This window comes from Corythoichthys intestinalis, chromosome 3 (genome assembly GCF_030265065.1).
Source record: "Corythoichthys intestinalis isolate RoL2023-P3 chromosome 3, ASM3026506v1, whole genome shotgun sequence".
Lineage (NCBI taxonomy): Eukaryota > Metazoa > Chordata > Actinopteri > Syngnathiformes > Syngnathidae > Corythoichthys > Corythoichthys intestinalis.
In genome coordinates, this window is record NC_080397.1 from 19,062,715 (window position 1) to 19,088,052 (window position 25,338).

Here is a 25,338-nt window from a genome sequence, read left to right on the forward strand (position 1 = left end):
ATTATATAACAGTCCGCTTGGGCGAATTTATCGTCATTTATCGTTATTGAGATAAATCTGCTCAATTTATCGTGATACATGTTTAAGGCCATATCGCCCAGCCCTACTCTGATGCCACTGAACATTTTGAGGGGTTGAATGTAAAAAAATATTCAGAAATAACTTAGTTATCACACTTAAAAAACGTTTACAATTTTTGTAAAATTTGTATGATGCGTCATTTTTTTTTTTTTGCTAACACAAGGGTTAACCTGGTAGCTGTTAATCAGTTTGTGTGGAAAACTGGTCATACTCTTCGACTTTTAACACTTTAAGATGTGACATATTTATGTCACACTGCTGTTGCCATAATATGCACTTCCTGTGGGTGTAGTATTACAGTATAAGAGGAATCTCTGTACATATGCTGAGAAGCACGCTGAATAAAGAAGTGCTGTTCCATTCAAGTCTCGGCCTTACATGTACATAGATTAAGGAAGTACATAACAAAAATGACTTTGGACTATTTTACAACGTGACACTCACGCACGAGAAAAATAAGTCTGCATACGAGGTCCGTCTGAAAACTCTGATCCAGTGTCACAAAAGATGCAAACTAAGGAAGTTGAATCCCTCTGAAGTATAACATACTTCCCATCCTTCTCTGCAATGCCTTCATGCACCCCCTCAGCAGCGTCATCACCACCAGCAGCTTTATGATGGCCACATCCTGAAAACTGGTTTCCAATGGGACACCCTTGAGCCTGGGAATGAGGGAAAAGTCACATGGATCCAGGTTAGGTGAGGAGACAGAATTCTACATAATTCTTCGTGGCCAGGAAGTTTCAGATGTTCAAGGCATTTTGAGCAGGCACATTGTAATGGGGAAGCAGCCAGAAGTGGTCCTGCCGCTGCTATTGCGTTATCTCGCTCACCGAATAAAGCAAATACAGCAGGATTTCTTTCTAGATGTTCTGGTTGATAATCTTGCCCTTTGGCAAGAACTCATAGTGGACGATGGCCCTCACTTTGAAGAATACAATCAACATGACTTAACAGTCTTTCTTCAGCCTTGGCGATGTGAAACCCCTCCACAGAAGGCTGTGGTGGTACTTGAGCAATCACCACTGAGATGGGTGTGCCTAAAGCAAGCCTGTCTCATTGCTCTCATCATCACCCAGTCTGCTCATTGCTTCATGACCTGTCACAGAGTATTTGTATGAAATTAAGTGAAAACACAGTGCAATGTCTACATAGTGTTAAGGTCACTGTTATACTGCATATTCTGGGGGTAATGACATTGAAAGGAAAAAGTTGTAGTTTGTATTTGAAACGGACATTTAGTGACACCAGCTCTGGAACTTGTTACTTATTGTTCCCATACTGTGTGGTATACTCCAGGTCATCTGGTCACCAACCTTTTTATCACAACGAACAGGTTTAATGTTGGCATTATTTTCACTGACTGGTATTTAAGGTATGAGAAAAAAGTAAAATTAAATGACTGGCATTAAAACAAATGTTGAGTGCCTAAAAATATGTATCCCACCGTCAGGCTGAATAAGTGGGAGCTGTTCTGCAATGAGACTCATCAATCTGGATTAATTTGCAAACGATGGTGATTTAAAAAAAAAAATCTTCCCCACAATTGTGTCTCAATGTCCGACTCCCTTGATAAATTGGAAAAAGATGGATGAATGGCTGAATTTCCCAAATGATCCCGGTGATGTCGTGAGCCGAAAGCGGCACCGGCACTGACATTTGCTGATGTGATGTCCTATGTAATTCCTTGTTCTCACTCGTATTGTAACCCCCCCCCCCCCCGACTGGTTTTGTTTGTTTTGTTATTTTCATCTGACGTAAAATTCGACTCTCTATTTGTTTCTACATCCAACACATTGCTCGAAATATGGCGATTTATAACAGCGCCGCAGTTTCTATGTTTTGCCGGAAGACGGACGCATGGCAGATTTTCTTGTGAGAGAAAACACTGTTTCCAAGGTTAGTGGTGAAAAAGGAGAAAGGTGAAGCTTACCATTAAAATGAAGATAGAAATGATAAAAAAATATGAGCGTGGTATGCACATCTGTGAACTAGCTCGACAATATGGCCGTAGAATGTCTACGATCTCGACGGTCCTCCTCCGACTTCCAGTCTTTATATTCGCAGTCTTTCGCCAGTCTTTATAAGTTAAGGTGACAATTATGATTGTGGTAACATCGGCAAAAATATCGCCAGCTTCGTCAGGTTTCAAATCACTTATTCCATCAACTTGTGAAACACAACACACCTACTCTCCGCCGCAGTTGACGCCAGCAACAAAACATTAAAAGAGAAAGTAAAATCTCTACTGCACTTTCTATCTCACTGCCATGTCAGCACGCAAAAAAAAACGTCCGCCAAATAAGAACCCGATTCGTTACATTATGAGAGTAATCATTATTATTATAATATTATTCCAATTTTTATTTATAATTTATTTGTTTTGCTATGTCTAATTGCCATTTGTAATAGTACCAGCAGTATTTATTAAGGATTTAGTGTAGGTTTTCAGGCTGTGGAACGAATTAATGGAATAATAATCTATTCTTATGGGAAAATTCTGCTCGACATACGACCATTTTGACTTACAGTACAACAAGGTCCTGGAACGAATTAACTTCGTATGTAGAATTACCTTTTTTTTCTGAGTTGTGATATACAAATAAATTTACCTTGCCTTGTCTACAATAAAAAATAAAAATAAAAAAAAATTCTGACTTCACTTTTAATCCACAGTGCTTGCTCTCCACACAGACAAGCTGTTTTGAAGGCCTCATTTCCTTGTTTGCTTGCATGTCGCCGCATCTTACGCATACTGATTTGTTATGATTCCGTGTTTTGAAGTAGAACCTGTCACCTAAAAGAAGCTTTTGCATTTTTACACGTCCTATGCTCGTTCACCAAAGACATTAGTTTTTTCACTCATGTTTACTCGTTTGTGGGCTGTTTTTTTGAAGTTATGTACTATGTGACTGAGACAAGTTTCATGACCTGTCAAGAGGCACAAAGTAGTGTTAAATTGTAGAAAATAATGTTGATTTTCAGAATGAAACACCCCCTCTGACGTTTTAACAATGACAGGATTACAATGTAAATTATGAACGTTATTCTTTCTGTGCGGCCCTATAACAAAAGTCTTAAGGACCATAGTTGGGAAATGTGATCAGCACAGCATAACAGACACATTGTACTTTGTGACTGTATTTCCCTCCCCTTTGTCGTTTTGATTGTAGTGGACGTCTTGTGAGATACGTGTACTTGTCTTGGTGTTTGGCAAATACACAGTGTCACAAAAGTGAGTACTTGCCTCACATTTTTGCTGATATTTAAGTATATCTTTTCATGGGACAACACTGACAAAATGACACTTTGACACAATGAATGGTAGTCTATGTGCAGCTTATATAATAGTTGTTTTCCCCTTAAAATAACTCCAGATATATTGCCATTAATATCTAAACCTCTGGCAACAAAAGTGAGTACACCCCTTAGAAGCTACGTACATACCTAAATGTCCAAATTGAGTACTGCTTGTCATTTTCCCTCCGAAATGTCATGTGACTCATTACAGGAGTGCGGTCAGCATTGCTGCAGAGATTGAAGAGGTTGGGGATCAACCTGTTAGTGCTCAGACCATACACCGCTCTCTACATCAAATTGGTGTGCATGGCTGTCACCCCAGGAGGTAGCCTCTTCTGAAGACGGTACACAAGAAAGCCCGCCCATCTCATCAGACCATAGGACATGGTTCCAGTAATCCATGTGCCTTGTTGACATGTCTTCAGCAAACTGTTTGCGGGCTTCCTTGTGTACCATCTTCAGAAGAGGCCTTCTCCTGGGGGTACAGCCATGCACACCAATTTGATGTAGAGTGCGGCGTATGGTCTGAGCACTAATTGGCTGACCCCCCCCCCCCCCCCAACACCACCACCTCTTCAATATCTGCAGCAATGCTGACAGCGCCCCTGTAACAAGTCACACGGCATTTTGGAGGGAGCATGACAAGCAGTACTCAATTAGGACATTTAGGGATGTACGTAGTTTCTAAGGGGTGTACTCACTTTTGTTGCCAGGGGTTTTGATATTAATGGCTATATTTTGAGTGGTTTTGAGGGGAAAATAACTATTATATAAGCTGCACAGAGACTACCTTTCTTTGTGTGAAAGTGTCGTTTTGTCAGTGTTGTCCCATGAAAAGATATACTTAAATATCTGCAGAAATGCGAGGGGTGTACTCACTTTTGTACTCACTGTATAGAGTGCTTTTTGAATGGCCATCATCTGGTTTAAAGTCACAATCACAGAATCCATGGCTCTTCCCAAATTCATGTTAATCAAACACATTAGGATTTGCCTTTGTACATACAATTGTAGGTTTAATGTAACATATACAGTAATTTCCTGACCAATATGGGAGCACATCTGTGAGGAAACTTTTCAGGGATTCTTTGCAGAGTTCTGCACTCCTTTTGACCTAGCATTCAAGATGCTGAGTAAATCTTACTCATACAGTAGCCCGTCACATGTAAATTTGACTTTTTTTTTTTTTCTTTTTATGTACGTATCTATTCTCATATCCATGCGCTTTCCTTTCCCCTACCACTAACCTTACCCTGTGTTCCTGCTTTTTGTTCAGGTCAAGTCTCCGAGTTTAGCAGGGCTGAATGATGACTCTGGCCGGACACTGACCTCCTCAGACTTTAACCTGCGTTGTTTGACCCCGGACCAGAGGGTGGGGGGGCTATTGGCTTTCAGCAGTCCTGAAGAACTTGACCGCTTCAACCAGGAGAGCCGACAGGGAAACAGACACCCTGAGATCTTTGCGCTGTACCCACCCGCTGACGAGGTAAGGCCTTGTTCATTAACTGGCTTTAGAAAAATCATATTCACAATACGTTTATGCAGAAAAACAATAAAAATATGGAAGAAGGGACACTTTTACAGGTTAACCAGAATGATTTTGTCATCAAATTTTGTTGCAGATGTTTATGTTAGTGTTGTTTCAATCCAATACTCAGTATCTTTGTCAGCGCCTAATACAGCTTTTTTTGGAGTATGGGACAGTATTGGATATGGTCACAAGATCAGATCCGATTCACGTGTGTTGTCAGCACTGTGGCACTTTTCGACTGATGTAAAAAAAAAAAAAAAAAAAAACAACAACAACAACAACAGACAAATATGATCTCTATTTGGGACTGCTTCTTTTTAGAAACCCATAATAGTAAAAGTGTAATGGTACCTTGAGAATGTACCAACAGGGCTTACTTTAATACAAAAAATCTGATTCTTAATTTACAGCGGAGTCATATGATAGTTATCACCAGCATGTTCTAAGCCGCGACCCGACCCCGGATTAAGCGGTAGATGATGGATGTTCTAAACCTGTTTTTTCTTGATCTTTTGACTGTTATTTATTTTGTAAAACTAAGTTGTATTAGAGCTTTTGAGTTTGAATCATTCATTACTTAAATATTCATTATTTAATGTATTTTTATAAGGTTGTTGGCAAAAAAAGTTTGTATACAGTTCATTCTGTAAACCAAAATAAAAAGGATATATGTAATACTGTTTGCATTATTTAATGGTCTAAAATTAGAGATGTGACCGAAAATAGCTAAAAATATATTATCGGTTTTCGGTTGTGAAGACTGAAAGTTTACCACCGAATAGTGTGAAGAACGGAAAAGGAATTTGCAGAAAGCCAACATGTCCACTTATTGGAACATACGTCCAAACTGCGGACATGTTGGGTGTGAGCCAGTAGTGTTAACTAGATAGCGTCGACTAACGTTTAGCTTTTCGCTGTGTTTTGGTGACGTCATCAAAAAGACAAAGGTTCTTCACACTATTTGGTGGTAAACTTTTGGTCCTCATAACCAAAAACCAATAATGCATTTTTAGTTATTTTCAACTGATAGTTGTCAGCGCCGAATATTCGGTCACATCCCTACCGACGATGTATTTTCAGCCGATAGTTGTCGGCGCCAAATTTTCGGTCACAGCTCTACTAAAAATATTGGTAGGAATCACATCTTATCTGCTCGGTATCGACAAAACATATCCCTTGTTTAATTAACAGATGCTTGGAAGTAGATGAATTTTTACATAATGTGCTGCTTAAAGAAGTTTCTGGCACCATGTTTGCAAATAGGACATTGTGAAGTCAACTTCATCCCAAAGTTCTCTGTTCATGCTGTTGGTAGAACAGTGATAAAGAAAAATGTGGAAAATTGCAGGCTTTAAAAGGGGCCTCTTGTTCTGATACCAGACTTGGAAATTAATATTACTGGGTCAACCTGGTCCTTAAACTTCCACATCGGTGCTGTTTATCCAGGACAGTAACAGAAAAATGGTGGCTTTTACTGCCAGCGCAAAAATGCTTATGACACGACCACTAAAAAATCAAATCATTGAAAATGTATCACCCTTCCAGAAAATTGACAGAGGATAAAGACTGAAAAACACCCTCTTTCACAAGCATGTACCCACATTCCGTGTTGGTGTCATTTATACAGTGGGGCAAATAAGTATTTAGTCAACCACTAATTGTGTGTTGTGTGTAAAAGTTCTCCCACTTGAAAATGTTAGAGAGGCCTGTAATTGTCAACATGGGTAAACCTCAACCACGAGAGACAGAATGTGGAAAAAAAAACAGAAAATCACATTGTTTGATTTTTAAATAATTTATTTGCAAATCATGGTGGAAAATAAGTATTTGGTCAATACTTTGTTATGTACCCTTTGTTGGCAATAACGGAGGCTAAACGTTTTCTGTAACTCTTCACAAGCTTTTCACACACTGTTGCTGGTATTTTGGCCCATTCCTCCATGCAGATCTCCTCTAGAGCAGTGATGTTTTGGGGCTGTCGTTGGGCAACACAGACTTTCAACTCCCTCCTCACCCCGTGGCGTCAAAATGATGACAAGAAAGGGAGCAAAAATCCCAGAACCACACGGGGGGGACCTAGTGAATGACCTACAGAGAGCTGGGACCACAGTAACAAAGGCTACCATCAATAAACAATGCGCCTCCAGGGACTCAAATCCTGCACTGCCAGACGTGTCCCCCTGCTGAAGAAAGTACACGTCCAGGCCCGTTTGCGGTTCGCTACAGAGCATTTGGATGATCCATACGAGAACAGGGAGAATGTGTTATGGTCAGATGAAACCAGAATAGACCTTTTTGGTTCAAACACAGGTTCTCTTGTTTGGAGGACAAAGAATACTGAATTGCACCATACCCACTGTGAAGCATGGGGATGGAAATATAATGCTTTGGGGCTGCGTTTCAGAAAAGGGACCAGGACGAATGATCTGTGTAAAGGAAAGAATGAATGGGGCCATTTATCGAGAGATTTTGAGTGAAAATCTCCTTCCATCAGCAAGGGCATTGAAGATGAGACGTGGTTGGGTGTTTCAGCATGGCAATGATCCCAAACACACAGCCAGGGCAACAAAGGAGTGGCTTCGTAAGAAGCATTTCAAGGTCCTGGAGTGGCCTAGCCAGTCTCCAGGTCTCAAACCCATAGAAAATCTGCAGAGGGAGTTGAAAGTCTGTGTTGCCCAACGACAGCCCCAAAATATCACTGCTCTAGAGGAGATCTGCATGGAGGAATGGGCCAAAATACCAGCAACAGTGTGTGAAAAGCTTGTGAAGAGTAACAGAAAACGTTTGGCCTCCTTTATTGCCAACAATGGGTACATAACAAAGTATTGAGATGAAGTTTTAGTATCGACCAAACACTCATTTTCCACCATGATTTGCAAATAAAGTATTTAAAAATCAAACAATGTGATTTTCTGTTTTTTTTTTTTCCACATTCTGTCTCTCAGGTTTAAGCTTTACCCATGTTGACAATTACAGGCCTCTCTAATATTTTCAAGTGGGAGAACTTGCACAATTAGTGGTTGACTAAATACTTATTTGCCCCACTGTACATATTGCATAGTCACACTGACATAATGTAAATATGTAAAATGTTACCTTTACAGCAGTGGTAAAGGGATTTAAGTCTGAAGGAAGAAAATTGTAGGGTCAACTTTCTGCCAATTCCTTGTGCTGTTTATACAGAACCTTTATTTATTCATCTATCATACTGCCTTTCCTCACGAGGGTTGTGGGGATGATGGAAATGCTGAAAAACCTGAAAACCTCTGTTGGTCTACAATTTTAAAGGGGTTCAGTTTTACTCTTCCACCCAGGGCCTTTAGCTGGTAGTAAGGCCCATTGAAAAGGGTGTTAAAGTGCCAAACAAATTACTATTCGTTTTTTGAATGAGTTTATATTTATATTACACATACAAAGAAATTTTGGAACTTAATCCTTCCTCCTCCTCCTCTTTCATGCATAGTTTCCAAAATTAATACCTCACTTGTGTTCCAGGAAGACGCGGTAGAGATCCGACCCGTCCCCGACTGCCCCAAAGAACACACTGGAGACCGCATCCTGATCCGATGCCAAGCCATCAAGTATGAAGTATATTTCTCTATGACTTCATAAGCAGATGGTTATATTAAAATGGAAAAAAGCCCTCTTTTTTTTTTTTTAAAAACTCGCATATCCAGCATTCTTGTATGTCGTGTCTAACGGTTTTAGGCAGCATGCTGTGGTTGTCCCCTACCCCCACTAATTTACAGCAACTCCAAACTGCTTTACACCATTCACAAACACAACCTTGGCCTCTCTATAACCCTCTGACATGACAGCTGTGTGAGTTGCGTGTCGTTCCTGGCTTCATCCCCTCTTTGCACATTACAAAGTACTTCCAGATACAACAGAGACTCACAGCAGTCCCACAGAATAGGAATAACTAGAATAGTAATATGATACAAAGCTAGTGCCAAATGAAATGTCTATTATTTGTCAGTACTTTTCAGCACTTGAGTAATTTCTGAATGATTCTGTTCTTCTTAGGTTCGAGATTGATATTGAGCCCATATTTACAACCATGGCCTTATATGACCTGAAAGAGAAGAAAAAGGTAAGAAGATTGACTAGAAATAAGATGATCAAAGGTGGCCAAGTGTGCGTGTGGTGTTTGTAATTGTCTACCTGAAAAAAATACAATCTACCATATGTGTTTTTCAAGCAATACTTTGTTAAAATGCTGTATGAATTTACCGGTATTTTATAATAGCCCATTAGCCAGTCTTCCTTACATTCATTAATGCAGGGGTTCCCAAGTCCAGTACTCGAGAGCCCCTATCCAGCTTGTTTTCCATGTCTCCCTCCTGCAACATACCTGAATCAAATAATCAGGATCGTTATCAGGCTCCTGCAGACCACCCTAACCTTAAAGGAGGAAGACATGGAAAACAAGCTGGATAGGGGCTATCTAGGACCAGACTTGGGCACCCCTGCTTTAATGCATACTAAAAAAAAAACAGCAATTCAACTCATCAATGCCATCTTAATCGGCAGCTCATGTGTGAATAGTCACAGTCATTGTTTTGCTCTATTTGTAGATGACATCGTTAACTCATTCAGTAATAAACGTCCCCTTCTTTCAAGCGCCACAGAATAATGTGTTCTATGGCTACATGAACACCGAAATTGCACAAATTAAGGCCCTATTACCATCTTTCATTATAAAAAAGTTTGTTTCTACTCATTTTCCTTCTTTACTTATGTGCGGTTGAAAATCTGTTTTCTTTCTTTAGTTATGAGCTGTTAAAAATCATAAACATTGTTTATACATCTTTCATAGTGAGTGAGTTCATTCTTTACGTAGCCTAGAGCTTTAGTAACCTGGACGAAGTCAAAGAACTGATCTCGTGATTGGTTGAGGGTGGGCCATCCGTTGTAAACGCCTGAATCAAAACAATAACAACTAAAATGTAATTGGCTGATTGGTGGAGGGTGAGACATCCTTTGTTAACGCAGAATCAAAACAAAAACACAAAAACGTACTTAGGAGTGATATTTTAAAATGGGAAAATCTTGATTTAACCATTGAGAACCGTGTTCTAAGTATTTCCAAAACAACATGCTTCTTAGATGTTTATTGAATTGAAGTGCAAGTTTTACATGTTGCTCCTTTAAATTGGGTATTCGTGTGAGTGAGTGTTTAGGGACAATTTTTTCATAAAAATGCCCTACGGTCTTAACCAGGGGTCCCCAACCTTTTTTGCACCACGGACCGGTGTGATTTTTTTTTTTCACGGACCGGTGTTCTGTCAAATTTTGCAGCCTTATAGAATTTTGCTCCCAAAGCTTTTGTTGCGGTGAAAAAGCCCTGTTTTACATTGAGTTGGACTCTCAATGTTATCCAACGGTGCTAAAAAACTATCACATCACTATTACATCATAAACATACATGTGCAACACAAAAATGGCGTAAAGTAATGCTTAACGACACAGCGAAGTCGTTAAGTGAGAGAGCTGCGTGCAGTTGTTGTGTGCAGCTAACAAGGCAAACGTAAGTTAATATTCCTTTCTTTAAAGAAAATTTGTAGTGTTTACTTTGGAATCGCTGCATTCGAAGCCATTTTTAATGTTACGCGCATGGAAAATTTGTCAGAACACCAGCAATGTGCAGCAGAGAAATACAGCAAATACTAAATAACATTTCATATTTGTATAACTCACCCGCTGAATCAGTGGGAGGCCTGAGCTTGTTTCGTTGAGACGAGATGGTCCCATCAAAGTCTGATGGGAGAGTGAGAGAAACCCGTTATACAAAGATAAAATTTTGGAAACTGTAGCACGGTTTACAATGCTCTCCTAGCAATGTCAGGATATTCCAGAATGACTTTAATCCAGAACCTCTGTAGAGTTGTTGTCTCAAATGTATGTTTTAGGTCCCCGTCATTTGTGATCTGTACAAATTGATCCTCCTGTTGCACAGACATGATCGAATCACTCGGTTTATTCACAAACGGGTCACAAATCCACTCCCTCGCAGTTCTTGGGTCTTTAGTGATTGGGAAGTAGCGTAGATTTTGTTTTCTTCGAGGTTGTAGGCTCATCTTCTGGCTCGTCAGGTGCTCTTTCCCCGTAAAAAATCTGTCCAAAGACGTCTGTTTTTCAGTCATTCCAGTATGGGGGCTAATTATTTCCGGGAACAAATGTGATGCGCCCGCTGTACGTCAGACCTTATCGAGGACAAGTGCTCATAGATATGCAAAACAAGATGTACAGCTAGTAGTCCAATCAATGGATTTCTATGACGACATTCCATCCTGTAGTATTATATAGACAGGGATACTGGTGTGTTTAGGGGCACAGGCCAAAGTTAATTTGGCCATTATGCAGTCGTTAATAAATTATTATCTCTTTTGCAGCCCGGTACCAAATGTGCTATGGACCGGTACTGGTCTGCGGCCCGGCGGTTGGTGACCCCTGGTCTAAACCATTGTATTGACTTTTTTCTTTGTTTTATTAAGCACCATAACTTCCATTTCCAGCTCTAGCGCACTTTAAAAATTATGTTTTATAAAAAATATAATAAAAAAAAAATATGATAGTTAAAAATATATTTTACAGTAAGCCATGCATACGTCCGGTGCATTTTTCAAAGAAAAAACAAAACACTTTAGCTGTGATGTTAATTGAAATTATATCTCCCAAAATTTGCTGACATGCAGTCTTATAGGATATATTTGAGGCATATTTTACATTAGTCATGTGACCAGTTAGTTATAGTACTGTATACCATATCGATATTATAGAGCAAGCTCACAATTACACTATTTTAATTTAATTTTAAATTGTGTGCAAAGTAGGAGCGGCAACCTCTTGCTACATCACGATATGATACGATACGATTTGCAATACAACGCTCACGATAACGATGATCTGACGATATGGTGATACAACGATTATCGACGCATTGGTCAGGAAATCATTCTAGAATATTCTACGAACAACTAATAAACAGAAAAGCAAGCTTCTGCTGTGAATTGGATTGAGTTTATCACTAGTAGACGTCCAATCCGTTTGAACGTCTATGGCCGTCAGTGGCAGCCAATGCAGGCAATGAGGTAATTTTGGACTATTTAAGGTCATTTACCTGTTGATTTTCAGTTACTTCCTGTTGATTTTGGGTTATTTTACAGGTCACTTCCTGTTTATTTTGAGTTACAGAACAGGAAGTGACGTGGAAATCACCCAAATGAATAGGCAGTGACTCAAACTCAACAGGAAATGACCTGTAAATGCCCTGAAAATCGGACAGAATGACTGTGAATGCTCTGGTTTCGAATGAACGAATGTTCTCAGTCTAAATGGATCCGGCGTCGTGCACCGTCAATGCAGCCTTAGAGTTAACTGAGACACTATTATGGTTTAAGATTTTGGTAGCAACTTGTTGGTTCCTTTTTTTTTAATTTATTTTTTGACATTGACACCTTTTTAAAACGATATCTCGATATTTGGCAGGAGCATATTGATAACCTTTTGTGATACAAAGTATCACGATATATCACCATTTCGATATTTTGTCACACCCCTAGTGCAAAGTGTCTCCTGCTTTCTACAGCACAGATTGTCAAATTAGTGAAGGATCAGTGTAATCTACAACATGTTTTGGTTCTATCGCTACTAACTCTGGGCTGCGTCTTTCCAACTGGCTACTTTGAGCTTTGGCTGTTTGCATGTTTTTGGAGGATTGATTTAGCTGGAGGGTTTTGTGGGTGAAGAGGCCAGAAGGATTAAGATTATGCTTATAAGCTAGTAGAAATAGTGGGATGGACAGTTGTGCAGTGGCCTTGCCCTGTTCTCACCACTTTATCAAGTCGAACTAATGCTGATTTTGGCTCATGAGCTATGCAGGGCACTTAAGTAGTAATATGAAACAATTGAGCCTAACATAATTTCCATGTTACACATGCTTTTAATGAGAAGACTTACATCAGCAAACTTTAGACACGTTACTGCACTAAATGTCCTGTTGGACCAGCCAGGAAAACCCTCTTATTTTGTGTTAGTATTCGCACTGATGATAACTTTACTGTAGAGCTGCGTGCAACACTTTATTTCATAATTCTTATATTTTGATTAGTACTTGATGGGCTAGCCACAACATGTTGGGTTAGCGATAGGACTAATGCTAACATTACTGTTCTAAGTTGTAGGCACACCTGTCACACACTGAAGTTTAGAGTTCTAAAATATATAGGATAACCAGCGTCGAGACGTCATGTGGTGTTATCCTTGATGGCATCAATATTTTTTTTTCTCACAACGTCTAGCACTTGGGCAAACTTTGTCACATTCAAGAATGTAGTGGTCTCTAATATTGTGTCCAGGAAAGTCTGTTTTGTGTTAGATATTGAACAATTTCCATTCCATTAACATTTTCACTTGTTCAAGGTTACACTGTCATAAATGGTCATGTATGACCTGTGCCTTTATGCACTGTTTTGGTGACTCTTGAAGAGCTTTGAACTGTGTAGGTGCAAAAAAGGAGAACAGGTTACATTGTTTTGCGAAACATTTTCTCCCGACTTTAAGTGTGCCCCTTTCTTGTTGCTTCACTGCTCTTGTGTTTCCCCTCCAGACGAGCACATCCCTTAACTGTACATTTGTTAATGCGTTCATGCTTTCTGTCCATCATTTCCATGCATCTGTCTCATCTCATGTTTGCTTCATTGGAATTCTTGTGATAGTGTTTGTTTTTAGTCCTCACAACAGTTTTGTTGTTGCTTGGCATCTGCGAAATTGGTAACAGATGTTCACATAATTCCACGTAATTCTCTCCTTATTAATCGTGGCTCCCTAGTTTTTTCAGGCTAGGTGCAAGGATAATGTTTGACCCTACAAGTCAAGTGGCCTACTTACAGACATAATGTAACAAGAAACATTGCAAATCTTACAGTATGATTCAATTTGTTTGAGTGTTGAAACGGTTTTCCCCACTGTCAAAAAATGTAGGGCAAAACACTCCTCTAGTGGGCTCATCATTATAGTAAAGCTGAAGGGAAGGAAGTGTAAAGCGAATGAACAAAAGAAGGCAGCATGAAAGATGGGAGAGAAGGGAGGAAAGAAAAGGTAGAATGACAGAAGTAAGTAAGTAAGGACGTCATGAAGGAAAATATGCCAGAGAGAGTTGAAGGCAAATAAGTAGAGTATGTCAGAATGCAAGGACGGCAAGTAGGAGCAAAGGAATGGAAGAAGAAAAGTTGGTTTTATTGAAGTAAAATCTGAACTAAGAATGCAAAAATAAAACACAACTCTGAGGCAAGAAAGAATATGGTTGGTAAAAAAGGAAGCAAGGATGTTAAGACAACAATGTTCTACATGTATTTGTCTAATAATTGTATTTGTAATGTAATTCAATTACGGTAATGCAATATTTCATCCGATAAATGTCAAAATAAAATAGACATTTGAATTAGCAAATCTTAAGCAAAACAGCCATATAAATGCAACAAGTATTGCAGGACTCTTGATAATGTAGATGCAGGGCTGGATTGAGCAGGCCTTATGGGACCAACAGATCATCTTTGCCCACCCCCTTGTCTATATGGTAGGGTTGTGCGCAAGACCATGCAATCCAAGACTTGCTGGGAGTCTAGAAGAGGGACGAAACTTCAAAATTTGCTCTTCAGACTGGTCTTGGGAACAAGGGCGGATATCCCGGGGGACATGGGTGGGACATGTCCCCCTCCTCAACTAAGCTGCAAAAAAAAAAAAAAATCGGGGACACAATAAGTATTTTTGGAGCTGTAGACTTAATTCAAAGTAAATTTATTCTGTTCTCATTTTAGTCGTACAATAATGTGCTATTTAAATATTAGAATCTTCCTCTCACCCCTCTCTTCTCTGAAAATGGTTTAGTCCACTCCGCACGGTAGAGGCTGAAGTCCATACCGTGTGCTCTCTGCATAAGTGCCTATAGCTCACCGCTGCTGGATCAGGTGAGACATCCACTCACGCAGACGGTTATGAAAGTTCCAAAACATCCTATAAATTAAAATCTTGAGGTTCAGACTATCTGCATCATTCCTCCTGCATTGTTCAAAGGTCTACTCTTTATTACTGAGTGCTGTTAAACATAGCTAAATATAACGTGACAGTCACAGACAGAGAGGAGAGAAGAAAGGAGCTGCCTGTAATTATTTATTTCTGTCACTCTAAACACACAACTGTCTGGATACTGATATCAGAAATAGTTCAGATTTTCATGACATTTTAGATATATTTCTAGGAAGGATTCATTATATTAGGTATTGATAGTTTTTGTCTCCAAGAGAAAGTGGCCTATACACTCATGATCAAAATCTTAAGACCAGTTGAAAAATTGCACATTGAATTTCAATGAGGTTTAAAGTAGCTCTACAATATGCAAAGGCAAAAAGGGGGTGTGTGATAAGCCAGAACAAAACATTTTCTTTGTAGGATTCAGTAATGAGTAGCTCCACCATTCTTGTTAATCACTTCAGAAATTCGTTTGAGCATGCTCGATCCTTGCTTTTATCATTGTCCCCTCCCAATAATTATTCTCTAAAGTTTTACTGTTTATGCCCCCCGCCCCCCCTCCGCCCCCCTCCTAATTTTGAAAACAGATCTCCACCCCTGTTTGGGAATGAAACACTTCTATGCTGTATGTTATATATTTCCTGAAGCTTGAAAGATTGACTTTCACTAACTTTCACTAACTTGTGCTAACTTTCACAAGTTAATAAGTTTGTCATTAACCGTAAGCTCACGACAATAGCGGTCTTGTTTGACACCTTTGTTCTGCCTAGCAGAAGACTGATGATGACAACTGGGTGGCCACACCTCTTAGGTCTGTAGCATTTGGCTTCATGTAGCATGGTCTGTTATCAACATGAGGCTTGCATTTACACAAAGAGTGATACATCCCTGGCATAGGATTTGACATCTGGGTTTCTTTATGGGCCAACCAACATGTCTGCTGCGGTGTAATGTGTGGTCGTTCCTCTTGGAAAGAAGCCCATTGAGGGGAAAAAGGCAGCACATCACAAGAATCACATGACCGGCACATGTGGCTTTGTTCATAGCCCGAGGTGATGATATTGCAGCTGTTTACACTGGAAGTGTATTCAGAGAACTAGCTAATGCTTCCATTGATCCTCTGTTTTTAGCAATTATTGCTGGTGCCTTTAATTTTAATGAGCAGAAATTTTGGAAAATGGATTAGACGTTGATTGCTCTCAATGGCCGCCAGTGAGATATGATCTATGTGACATGGAATAAATGGAGTCGTTCATAGAAATACACGCACACATGTACACACACACACACTTAAGTTTGAGTTTAGGTTTTGTTGACCATGTTGTATTTTTATTCATGTAGGTGAACATGCATTAGATTTTTAAATTTAATAGATTACAGAAAACACAAAAAATGACATGATTTTTCTTTTTAAACATACTTAATTTTTTCTTTACAAATAATAAAAAAACACCTTCTTATTTTCTTTCTAACCATTGTCAAATGTCCCTCTCTGTGAAATGTCCCTCGCTGTTCTTAATCAACATTTCAATTGATTAACATCACAGAATGAGCTGTCAAGGGCAAAGGCTGAGCTGGCCATTAATTTTTGTCTGATCGCACTGCCTCCATGTCTTTTAGGATCTGTATCAGTGTAAAATTGCAAAAGCAACCTCAGCAAAATATTTGCAGCTTGGAAGCACATACCTAGGGTCAAAAGTTTCCAACATGTTGATAAATCACTCCTTTTGCAATTATTTGTCAATGGAAATTCAAATTCCTTTAAAAACATTGTCACAAGCGGGGTTAAATACAGTAATATAACAAACAAGTTGCTAAGTTTGCAAAGTTGTCTGCTTTTGTAAACCAATTTTTCTTTCTGTTTAAAATCATGCTAGTGTAACCAAGACTAACTTTAAGTTTGAGTGTGAATAGTACTTTTTCTCTTTGATTGGTTATTGCCTAATCCAGGGCGTAACATGTCCTTATTTTATCTACTATCTAAATGAAGGCAAGGGCTATACTACACTTTCTGACAATTCTGCACTCTTTTAATATTGAGTTCAAGTTCAAAAGAGTCAATCTTCCTCCTTCAGATATCCGAGAATTTCTACTGTGACATGAACTCGGAGCAGTTTAAAGGCTTCCTGCGATCGCACACTCCACATGTAGACCCATCTTCTCTAGCCCGGTCAGCCATCTTCTCTGTCACCTACCCTTCTCCGGACATCTATCTTGTCATAAAGGTGAGCACGGAATCCATTAAGTTAGTGGTTCTCGACCACCACAGAAGATACCTGGTTTTCGCATCACCACGATCATGACCAATATCAACAATATTAATATTTTTTAAAAATGTATAAATATAATATAAATCTTTTAAAAAATGTTCCTAAAAGATGACATACGCATTTTATGCAAAGTTAAATGTAACCAAACATTGCTTAAAAAGTGTACTCTAGTGAATAAAAAACAATAAGACTTTGAAAACTTTCATGTGTCCTTGGGGGCTACCTTGTGCCCCCAGGCAACTTGTTGGTGACGCATGATCTAATGGGTTATACTCAGAGGTGAGTAGTAACGTGTTACATGCACTCCGTTACATTTACTTGAGTAACTTTTTGAGAAAAATGTACTTCTAAGTTTTACCAAGCAATACTTTTTACTTTTACTTGAGTAGATTTGTGAAGAAAAAACGCTACTCTTACTCTGCTACTTTGGGCTGCGCAAGAGTCGTTACATTTTTCCTCTTTATTCTGTATATTAGATTTATAATTTTTTTCCTCCAGTGATACCAAAAGTAGCGCTACCAATTTCACCAATGAGACGTCGCAACAATAATCACATGACTCCATTATACCAATCAGACGCAGGCTTGCCATTCTATGATCACACCAGCCTGTTCAGTCACGTGGCGCCTTTAAAGCACTGTAAAAAATGAAGTATTTGATGTAGAGCGCCGCCCTTAACATGACTTGGAAGCGCGGAGTTTAACCTTTCTCCCAGTTTTTATTTGCCACCGATTGACCGCAGAAAACTGGAGATATGATCCTTTTAATTTCATAATAGGAACTATTGAGGAACTTCATCACTATTCAAACTCGGAACTATTTTCCTCACTAGAAGGCTCTCAAGCTCTTTGGACGAATAATGCTTCATTTCTTTTTTTTCTCTCACCGGAATTCAATGATTTTTATTTTTTTTAATTTATTTTTATTTTTTATTTTTTTTAATTTCTTTGGCTTAATGTGGTTATGTAATGGTTCATTGTACAGGATCATTATAACAACAGTTCATATAGATAACTTTGTGCTGAGACAAAAAAAACATTATTAAAAATTTGAACAAAAATGTAATTAGTTTCATCATTACTTAAGCATTCTTTTCACCAAGTACTTTTTTACTTGTACTTGACTACTGTTTTGGATGACTACTTCTACTTTTATTTGAGTAATATTATTTGAAGTAACGCTACTCTTACTTGATTAAACTTTTTAGCTACTCTACCCTCCTATGGTTATACTTTCTGTTGCAGATTGAAAAAGTCCTTCAACAAGGCGAGATTGGGGAATGTGCCGAACCTTACATGATGATGAGGGATTGTGATTCGTCAAAGGTACCGCAGCCCACTGGAGAATTCTAATTCCTTCAAATGTTTTCTATTAAATTTTGTGTACAAAGTAGAAATGTGCGTATTAATGCCTTCAGCGACGCAAGTAACTACATCTCAATTAGTTTTTGACTCTAGATAAAGTCAGCATGAAAGCAGTTTAATCAATGTGAACATTCACAATGGCACAACTCCTAATAATAATAGTAAGGCATACTTTGAAGGAATGTCGCATTTGATGAATTCCTGCTTTTCCAGAACAAGGACAAGCTGGAGAAGCTTCGAGGCCAGGCTGAGACTTTCTGCCAGAGGCTGGGTCGCTACCGAATGCCCTTTGCCTGGGCCACCGTCAACATTATGGAAGTCATCAGCACTGCTGCCCTTGACCGAGATCTCATTGATTCCGACAGTGTAAAAGGTGTGGACCTTTTTTTATAGTTGTTTTGTCATATGATCAACATTGTTTTTTTTCCCTACAGGGAAAACAAGCAGCATAGATCGTAAAGCGCAGCTGCCCCGGAGAAACTCTGAACGTTTCAGCACCTTTGATGAGCAGCCATGTAACATCTCTGCCTTCAAGCCTGCCACCATCACCATCAGCACCATCTTCAAACAGGTTGGGCTTCAAAGAAGACAACTCTTTTCTTACTGAGATGCATAATTTCTTTTTTAAAAAATTGTCCATCTGCCAAAAGCATTCCATTAGCACACAGCCATGCCTGGCATGCACGTGTCAAGGCGCTGTAAAAACTATTCAAGGTATTTAACCTTGTAAGGAGTCATTAATGATGTAGTGGTACAGTCCTCTGAATCTTGGCGGTGTGTTTGTGAGTGTGAATGGTTGTGTGTGTGTGTGTGTGTGTGTGTGTGTGTGTGTGTGTGTGTGTGTGTGTGTGTGTGTGTGTGTGTGTCCTATGACTTACTGGAGACTAGTTTAGGGTGTAATCCACCTTTTGACCAAGATTGAGCTTTTTGGAACCAAACACTAAGTGGGTCTGGCGTGCCACGAAAGATGTGCATGCTGAAAAGCACTTCATACCCACTGTGAAGTATGGGGGTGGGTCAGTGATGCTGTGGGACTGTTTCGCTTCCAAAGGCCCTGGGAACCTTGTTAGGATGCATGGCACCATGAATGCTTTGAAATACCAGGACATTTTAAATCAAAATCTGTTGCCCTATGCCCGAAAGCTGAAGATGGGTCGTCACGGTCCCAGGCTTCAACTGGGACCGTGTGCTTTGGTCAGATGAGACCAAGATTGAGCTTTTTGGAACCAAACACTCTAAGTGGGTCTGGCGTGCCACGAAAGATGCGCATGCTGAAAAGCACCTCATACCCACTGTGAAGTATGGGGGTGGGTCAGTGATGCTGTGGGGCTGTTTCCCTTCCAAAGGCCCTGGGAACCTTGTTAGGGTGCATGGCATCATAAATGCTTTGAAATACCAGGACATTTTAAATCAAAATCTGTTGCCCTCTGCCCGAAAGCTGAAGATGGGTCGTCACTGGGTCTTTCAGCAAGACAATGACCATAAACATATGGCCAAATCTACACAGAAATGGTTCACCAGCCACAAAATCAAGCTCCTCCCATGGCCATCTCAGTCCCCAGACCTTGTTTTGTTGTCAAAAGGGGGTTGTACAAAGTATTAACACCAGGGGTGCTAATAATTGTGACACACACTATTTGATGTCAAATAATTATTTCTTTATGTGGGATTTTCCCCCCACTGAATAAATGGACTTGTATTGAAGGTTGGATTTTTCTGTCTTTTTCCATTAAGGCCCCATATTATTTGAATTAAAAGAAAATATTAGAAGCTAAAAAACACATCTTAACCAGGGGTGCCAATAATTATGGAGGGCACTGTATATCATAAACAATTAGAAACTGTCCCAAGGGAAACACGACCATTTATAACCACGCACATATGCACCAATTGTGTCATGTCTTGGAACAAAGAGGCGATAGAACTACAAGCAGAGCTCAAAACTTTGATAGGTATGTAGGCATTGACGCTAATGCTAAGTCAACATGAGAGATAGCTGGCCCACCAATATTATACAACATTAATATTGGTGTTGTTTGATTGCTTTGTCATTTTTGAAAATGTTTCCGTACTTCAACATGACAGTGAAGGTTGTTGTATGGCCAAATTCTATTGTAGCTCTGATTTCTTTCCTTTTTATTTTTTTCCTTTTTTCGACAGGAGGGAGATCGGTTGAGTGATGAGGACTTGCTCAAATTCTTGTCCGAGATTAAGAAAACATCCACTCCACAAAGACGAATCAAGACAATACCTGGTAGACCCTTGTGATATTAAAAAGATTCTATTGAGTTTTATTATTTAATTGAGCAAAACCAACAGCCATATTCACGTCACGTTGCCTTCAGGTTCCATAAAGTTGGACATGTCTCCACTGCATGACTTACCTCAGGCCTGTTTGTCCACCGAGCTCATCCCCCTCATTCCTGTGGCTGAAAGGAACATACGACATGTCAAAGAAGTGCTGGAGTTCCCTTCTAGTGAGGTTTACGTCCCTCATAACGTTTACAGGTGAGCTTCAGTGACAACTCTAAAATTCTTACCATTTATGGGTTGAGACTACTGAAAGCATTAGTGTAAAACTTGCAAATAAGAAATACAGTCCAAATACGGTTTTGGAAGGTGGGAAAACAAAATAGCCTGAGGTTCAAACACGCCGACGTGTCCAAACAGAAACAGTTTTTGTTTCTCGAACAAGCCGCAGGCAACAAGAACGGTCACGCTGCACTCATTAGTCAAGAGATGATGTCACTTGCTGCATTACACTGCATTTTGCCTTTGTTTTGGTTTGACGCTGTGAGAGGTGTTCATTTAACCATTGATGGGCTATCAGGGCAAAAGACCTTCTCTGCTGGTCTAAACGCCTTTACACACTCGCGTCAGACTAGTGTGAAGAGTGCTCCATGGCAAGCGCAAAACGGAAGAAGCCATGTAGCTTGACGTAGACACTGTCAGGAAGTGAAAAGTGGCAAGCATATTTACTATAGTCCCAAGCGCCAATGCGTTTACTTTTCAGATTTGCTCAAGAAAACAGCAACTTTTCCTATTTCAAGGAGTAGGGGGCATTATAATAGCTGTGTAAAGAGTTTTTACGAGTTTCGGTGAGAAGGTGAATAGTTTTTGTTGTTGTTCGTGAACTACATTACTACACAAACGCACATCATGGTACCATTTAGCTTAGCATGGAGAGGTAGTGTCGTTTTTCGAGTGTCCCACAGCTCTCCAAACTTTAAAAAGGTGCATTTATCGAGATATCGTCGGCTGTGATTTGCATATATCTGTCCGCTAAAACAGCCTGTTAGCACAGATATAAGTATGCCTGCCCCTCTGCTTTTGGATGTGTTGTTGACGTCAGCGTGGCGGTGCTGTGAAAAAGTTTCTATTTTTGGGCCTGGACCTAGGCAAAAATTCACTCAAGACTTTTCGCTCCATCCAAACTGACCGCCTTCGCTCACTTTTGCCGAGAAGTCCCCTCCCACATACACAATGAATCGGTTGCTGCTGAACCCTTCACACTAGAGTACCGTTAGTTTGAAAAGACGCAGAAAGCTATCACACATTCTCATATTCACTACATGTAAAACAAACCCAGAAAACAGGTGTGCGGATTTCCTGTGTATTCTGCTCAAATAAGCTCAAGTACGGGTTGATGACATGATGGTGGAAGCCAAACTTGTGAAAATATTGTTTTCTTTATGGTTAAAGTCTTTGGGCAAAAGTTAAATACATGTATACAATTTCATATTACAAATACGATGACATTTTTATTTGCTCTATCCTGTTCTTCTGCTTTAGGGTCATTTGCCCTTGTCGAAAAGTTTCATTTGCTTTATCTAACAGGAAAGTTTGCTGATATGTAACAGGTGCACGTAGGTCTGTTGTGTGTGTTGCATGTGAAACCTTCCTCCCTATGCCTTCAAGAGAGCGCTAGCCTGGACTATTAGCGTAGTGGCTAGAGTGCTCGCCTGCCGAGCTGGACGCGCTGTATAGGATGGATTGCGTCGTGCGGCATGGTGCAACTCCATGCCGACCAGTCACACATATACTGGATTTTTTACATGAAATTCTAACAATTTCTTACAAACAATCTCGTCTTTGCAAGAACCCAGCATGGGTTCTTATCTTTGGTAACAATGTACAATTTTGATAAAATTTGTAGTATAATGATATATTATTTTTATTTTTTAATTAATATAACCATTTTAGTTGAAGAATTTACTTTGCTACTAGACCATACAATTAGTTCCGTTACTTAGACAGGCTAAAGTTATGAAATCAGTGGTGGTTCTAGTATTTTTCTGAACCAGGGGCCAAAGGGGCCACTTGTAGCCATCAGGGGCCAAGTGTTGCTGCCATCTTTGTTAAAAGGTTGTATTGGTCAACAAGGCAATACTGGACACAGATTATCCAGCATGAGATTGTAAAAACATCTGGTAAGAACTACTACTGGTAAAAACCTGTAAAGTTTGCAATAATTCATATTTAATCATACTATGTACAAGTAAGGATACAATACATAGAACAATGAATTTAATCACATTTTTGAAAGGGCATATTAAACACGAAAGTATCATTAATATTTCACATACTCTAGAAACAACATTATCACATTCTCTCTCACTTCAGAAAAGAAGGATTCGCCGAGTGCTATGCAATAAAATGGGAACCAGGGGATTTCAGGGGCCATTCAAATTAGAGAGGAGGCCAGTGCCCCTGTGGCTCCACTGCTAAAATCGCCACAGTATGAAACACATTGCAGATTGATGCAGAAAAGCAATAACTCCCGTTTCTTTATTGTAAAGTTACACATATACCCTTACTGCCATCTGTCGTTTCAAACTTGAATTACATCTGTTTTTTCTTTGCCTCCTGCAGGAACCTGCTCTTCATTTATCCCCAGAGGCTGAATTTTGTTAACAGGTTGACGTCTGCACGAAACATCACAATCAAAATCCAGTTTATGAGTGGAGAAGACCCCAGCTGCGCTTTACCTGTGAGAACATACCTACATTTTGAATTATCCAGAAACACATAGAACATTAAGTTGTGAAAAGTGCCGCTAAAAGAAATACATGCATCTTGTTTGCACAATTTATAGGTGTTCTCCAATAAATTTCAATACCATATATGAACATTAAAAAAATCTTCAAGAAATCACTTGGCTTCCATTATTTAGCATATTTCTGTCACAGTTTTTGTCTATTGCATTACATAATTGGATTTGGATTTATGGATGATAAGAGTGTAAATCATACACTAATATAAACGTAACTAATTTGAATTGTGTGTGTGTGTTTTTGCCTTTAGGTAATTTTTGGCAAATCAAGTGGGCCTGAATTTGTGCGAGAAATTTACACCCCTGTTACTTACCATAACAAGCAAGTACAATTGCCTTCAATATACTAGTACAGTAACCTCCTGCTAAATGGTGTTTTAATTGTCACAGGTTTTTTTCTTGTTTAACCCGCTGAAATAAAATGTGTTTATGAAGTTTGACAATTTTTAAAATTCCATTCTGAAAGTATTTTGGCCCAATCCCAAGGTCTCTTTATAATGTAGCTTGTCACATATTGCAGAGTGGTTTTAGAGCATCATGATGACTGGGGAATCACTTTATTCCTCTCTAAGTCTTTCTCTCTTTTTTGGGGGGGATCAGATCACCTGATTTCTACGAAGAGGTAAAGATGGCACTTCCTGCCCGTCTAACGGAGCGACACCACTTGCTCTTCACTTTTTATCATATCAGCTGCCAGCAGAAACAGAACCAGAGCAACAACTGTGAAACGCTCATTGGCTACTCTGTAAGCATTATACAAATCTGATTTTTATTCTCCTTTCTAACTCTCCACAACAATTTTGTGTTCTGCTTGCCTCTTCATTCAGTGGCTCCCAATATGGATTAATGACAGACTGCACACTGGTCAATTCTGCTTGCCTATTGTCTTGGATCGACTACCTCCTAATTACTCGCTGCACACTGCTGAGGTACAATACACATGTTTAACTCAACATCCCTTGTTTTCCGCTTCAAGTAAGCGCACCCTGCTATTTAATTGGCCCCTTCTGTTGCTGTTGTGCAGAAACTTCCTTCTCAGATGCCCCTAGTCAAGTGGATGGAAAGTCACAAGGGATTGTTCAATCTGGAGGTTCAGGCTGTATCTTCTGTGCACACGCAAGTAAGTAGATGATAAAGATTATTAAGGGTATAAAGCAGGGGTCTGGAACTTTTTTGGCTTAGAGAGGCATGAACACCACATATTTTTAAATATAATTCCGTGAGAGCCATACAATATGTTTATAACTAAAAATGCAAGTAATTTGCACATTTTATGTAATTTCAACACTTTTAAAGTACAAGGGTTTACGTTAGTCTCTGAATTCTTTTTAATAACATTGTTATGCTGTTGCTAATCAATGATGAGTATTTCTTACCATTAATGCGACTTCTGGTATTGCATGGTTTTGCTGATGGCTTTGTAGTCTGGTTGATACTTGGTGGGGTTAAGCTTCATGCAGACGTTGAGAAACTTATGATGCGTCTCTTTTCATGTTCGCGAAGCGCCATGAACCCCCCCCCACGCACTGAACAGCATCATTGCACACCGAAACAAGTTTATCCATCGGTAGATTTTTTTCTTTAGCGAACTCAGTGAAGGACTTGAATAAATCTTCTTGTTGTCCCTTTCATAGTCAAAACCTTGCAATCACGCTGAATTGGGATAAATTCCTTACGTCTGTTGACTCATCCAAAGAGAGAGAAAAA

General features: G+C 39.4%; 1 protein-coding gene across 2 annotated transcripts in view; it reads left to right on the top strand.

Annotated features, from left to right (window-relative positions):
• Positions 1 to 25,338, top strand: part of dock8 (dedicator of cytokinesis 8) — a 139,434-nt gene that overhangs the window by 60,091 nt on the left and 54,005 nt on the right. For both annotated transcript variants that reach the window (XM_057831104.1, XM_057831105.1), the window contains exons 6-19: positions 4,658 to 4,867; positions 8,408 to 8,493; positions 8,939 to 9,005; positions 17,020 to 17,169; positions 18,459 to 18,539; positions 18,792 to 18,951; positions 19,013 to 19,149; positions 20,739 to 20,832; positions 20,924 to 21,086; positions 23,451 to 23,568; positions 23,883 to 23,953; positions 24,232 to 24,376; positions 24,459 to 24,560; positions 24,656 to 24,751. In XM_057831104.1, the coding sequence (XP_057687087.1) occupies positions 4,658 to 4,867; positions 8,408 to 8,493; positions 8,939 to 9,005; positions 17,020 to 17,169; positions 18,459 to 18,539; positions 18,792 to 18,951; positions 19,013 to 19,149; positions 20,739 to 20,832; positions 20,924 to 21,086; positions 23,451 to 23,568; positions 23,883 to 23,953; positions 24,232 to 24,376; positions 24,459 to 24,560; positions 24,656 to 24,751 (1,680 nt within the window). The remainder of the gene's footprint in view (positions 1 to 4,657; positions 4,868 to 8,407; positions 8,494 to 8,938; positions 9,006 to 17,019; positions 17,170 to 18,458; positions 18,540 to 18,791; positions 18,952 to 19,012; positions 19,150 to 20,738; positions 20,833 to 20,923; positions 21,087 to 23,450; positions 23,569 to 23,882; positions 23,954 to 24,231; positions 24,377 to 24,458; positions 24,561 to 24,655; positions 24,752 to 25,338) is intronic.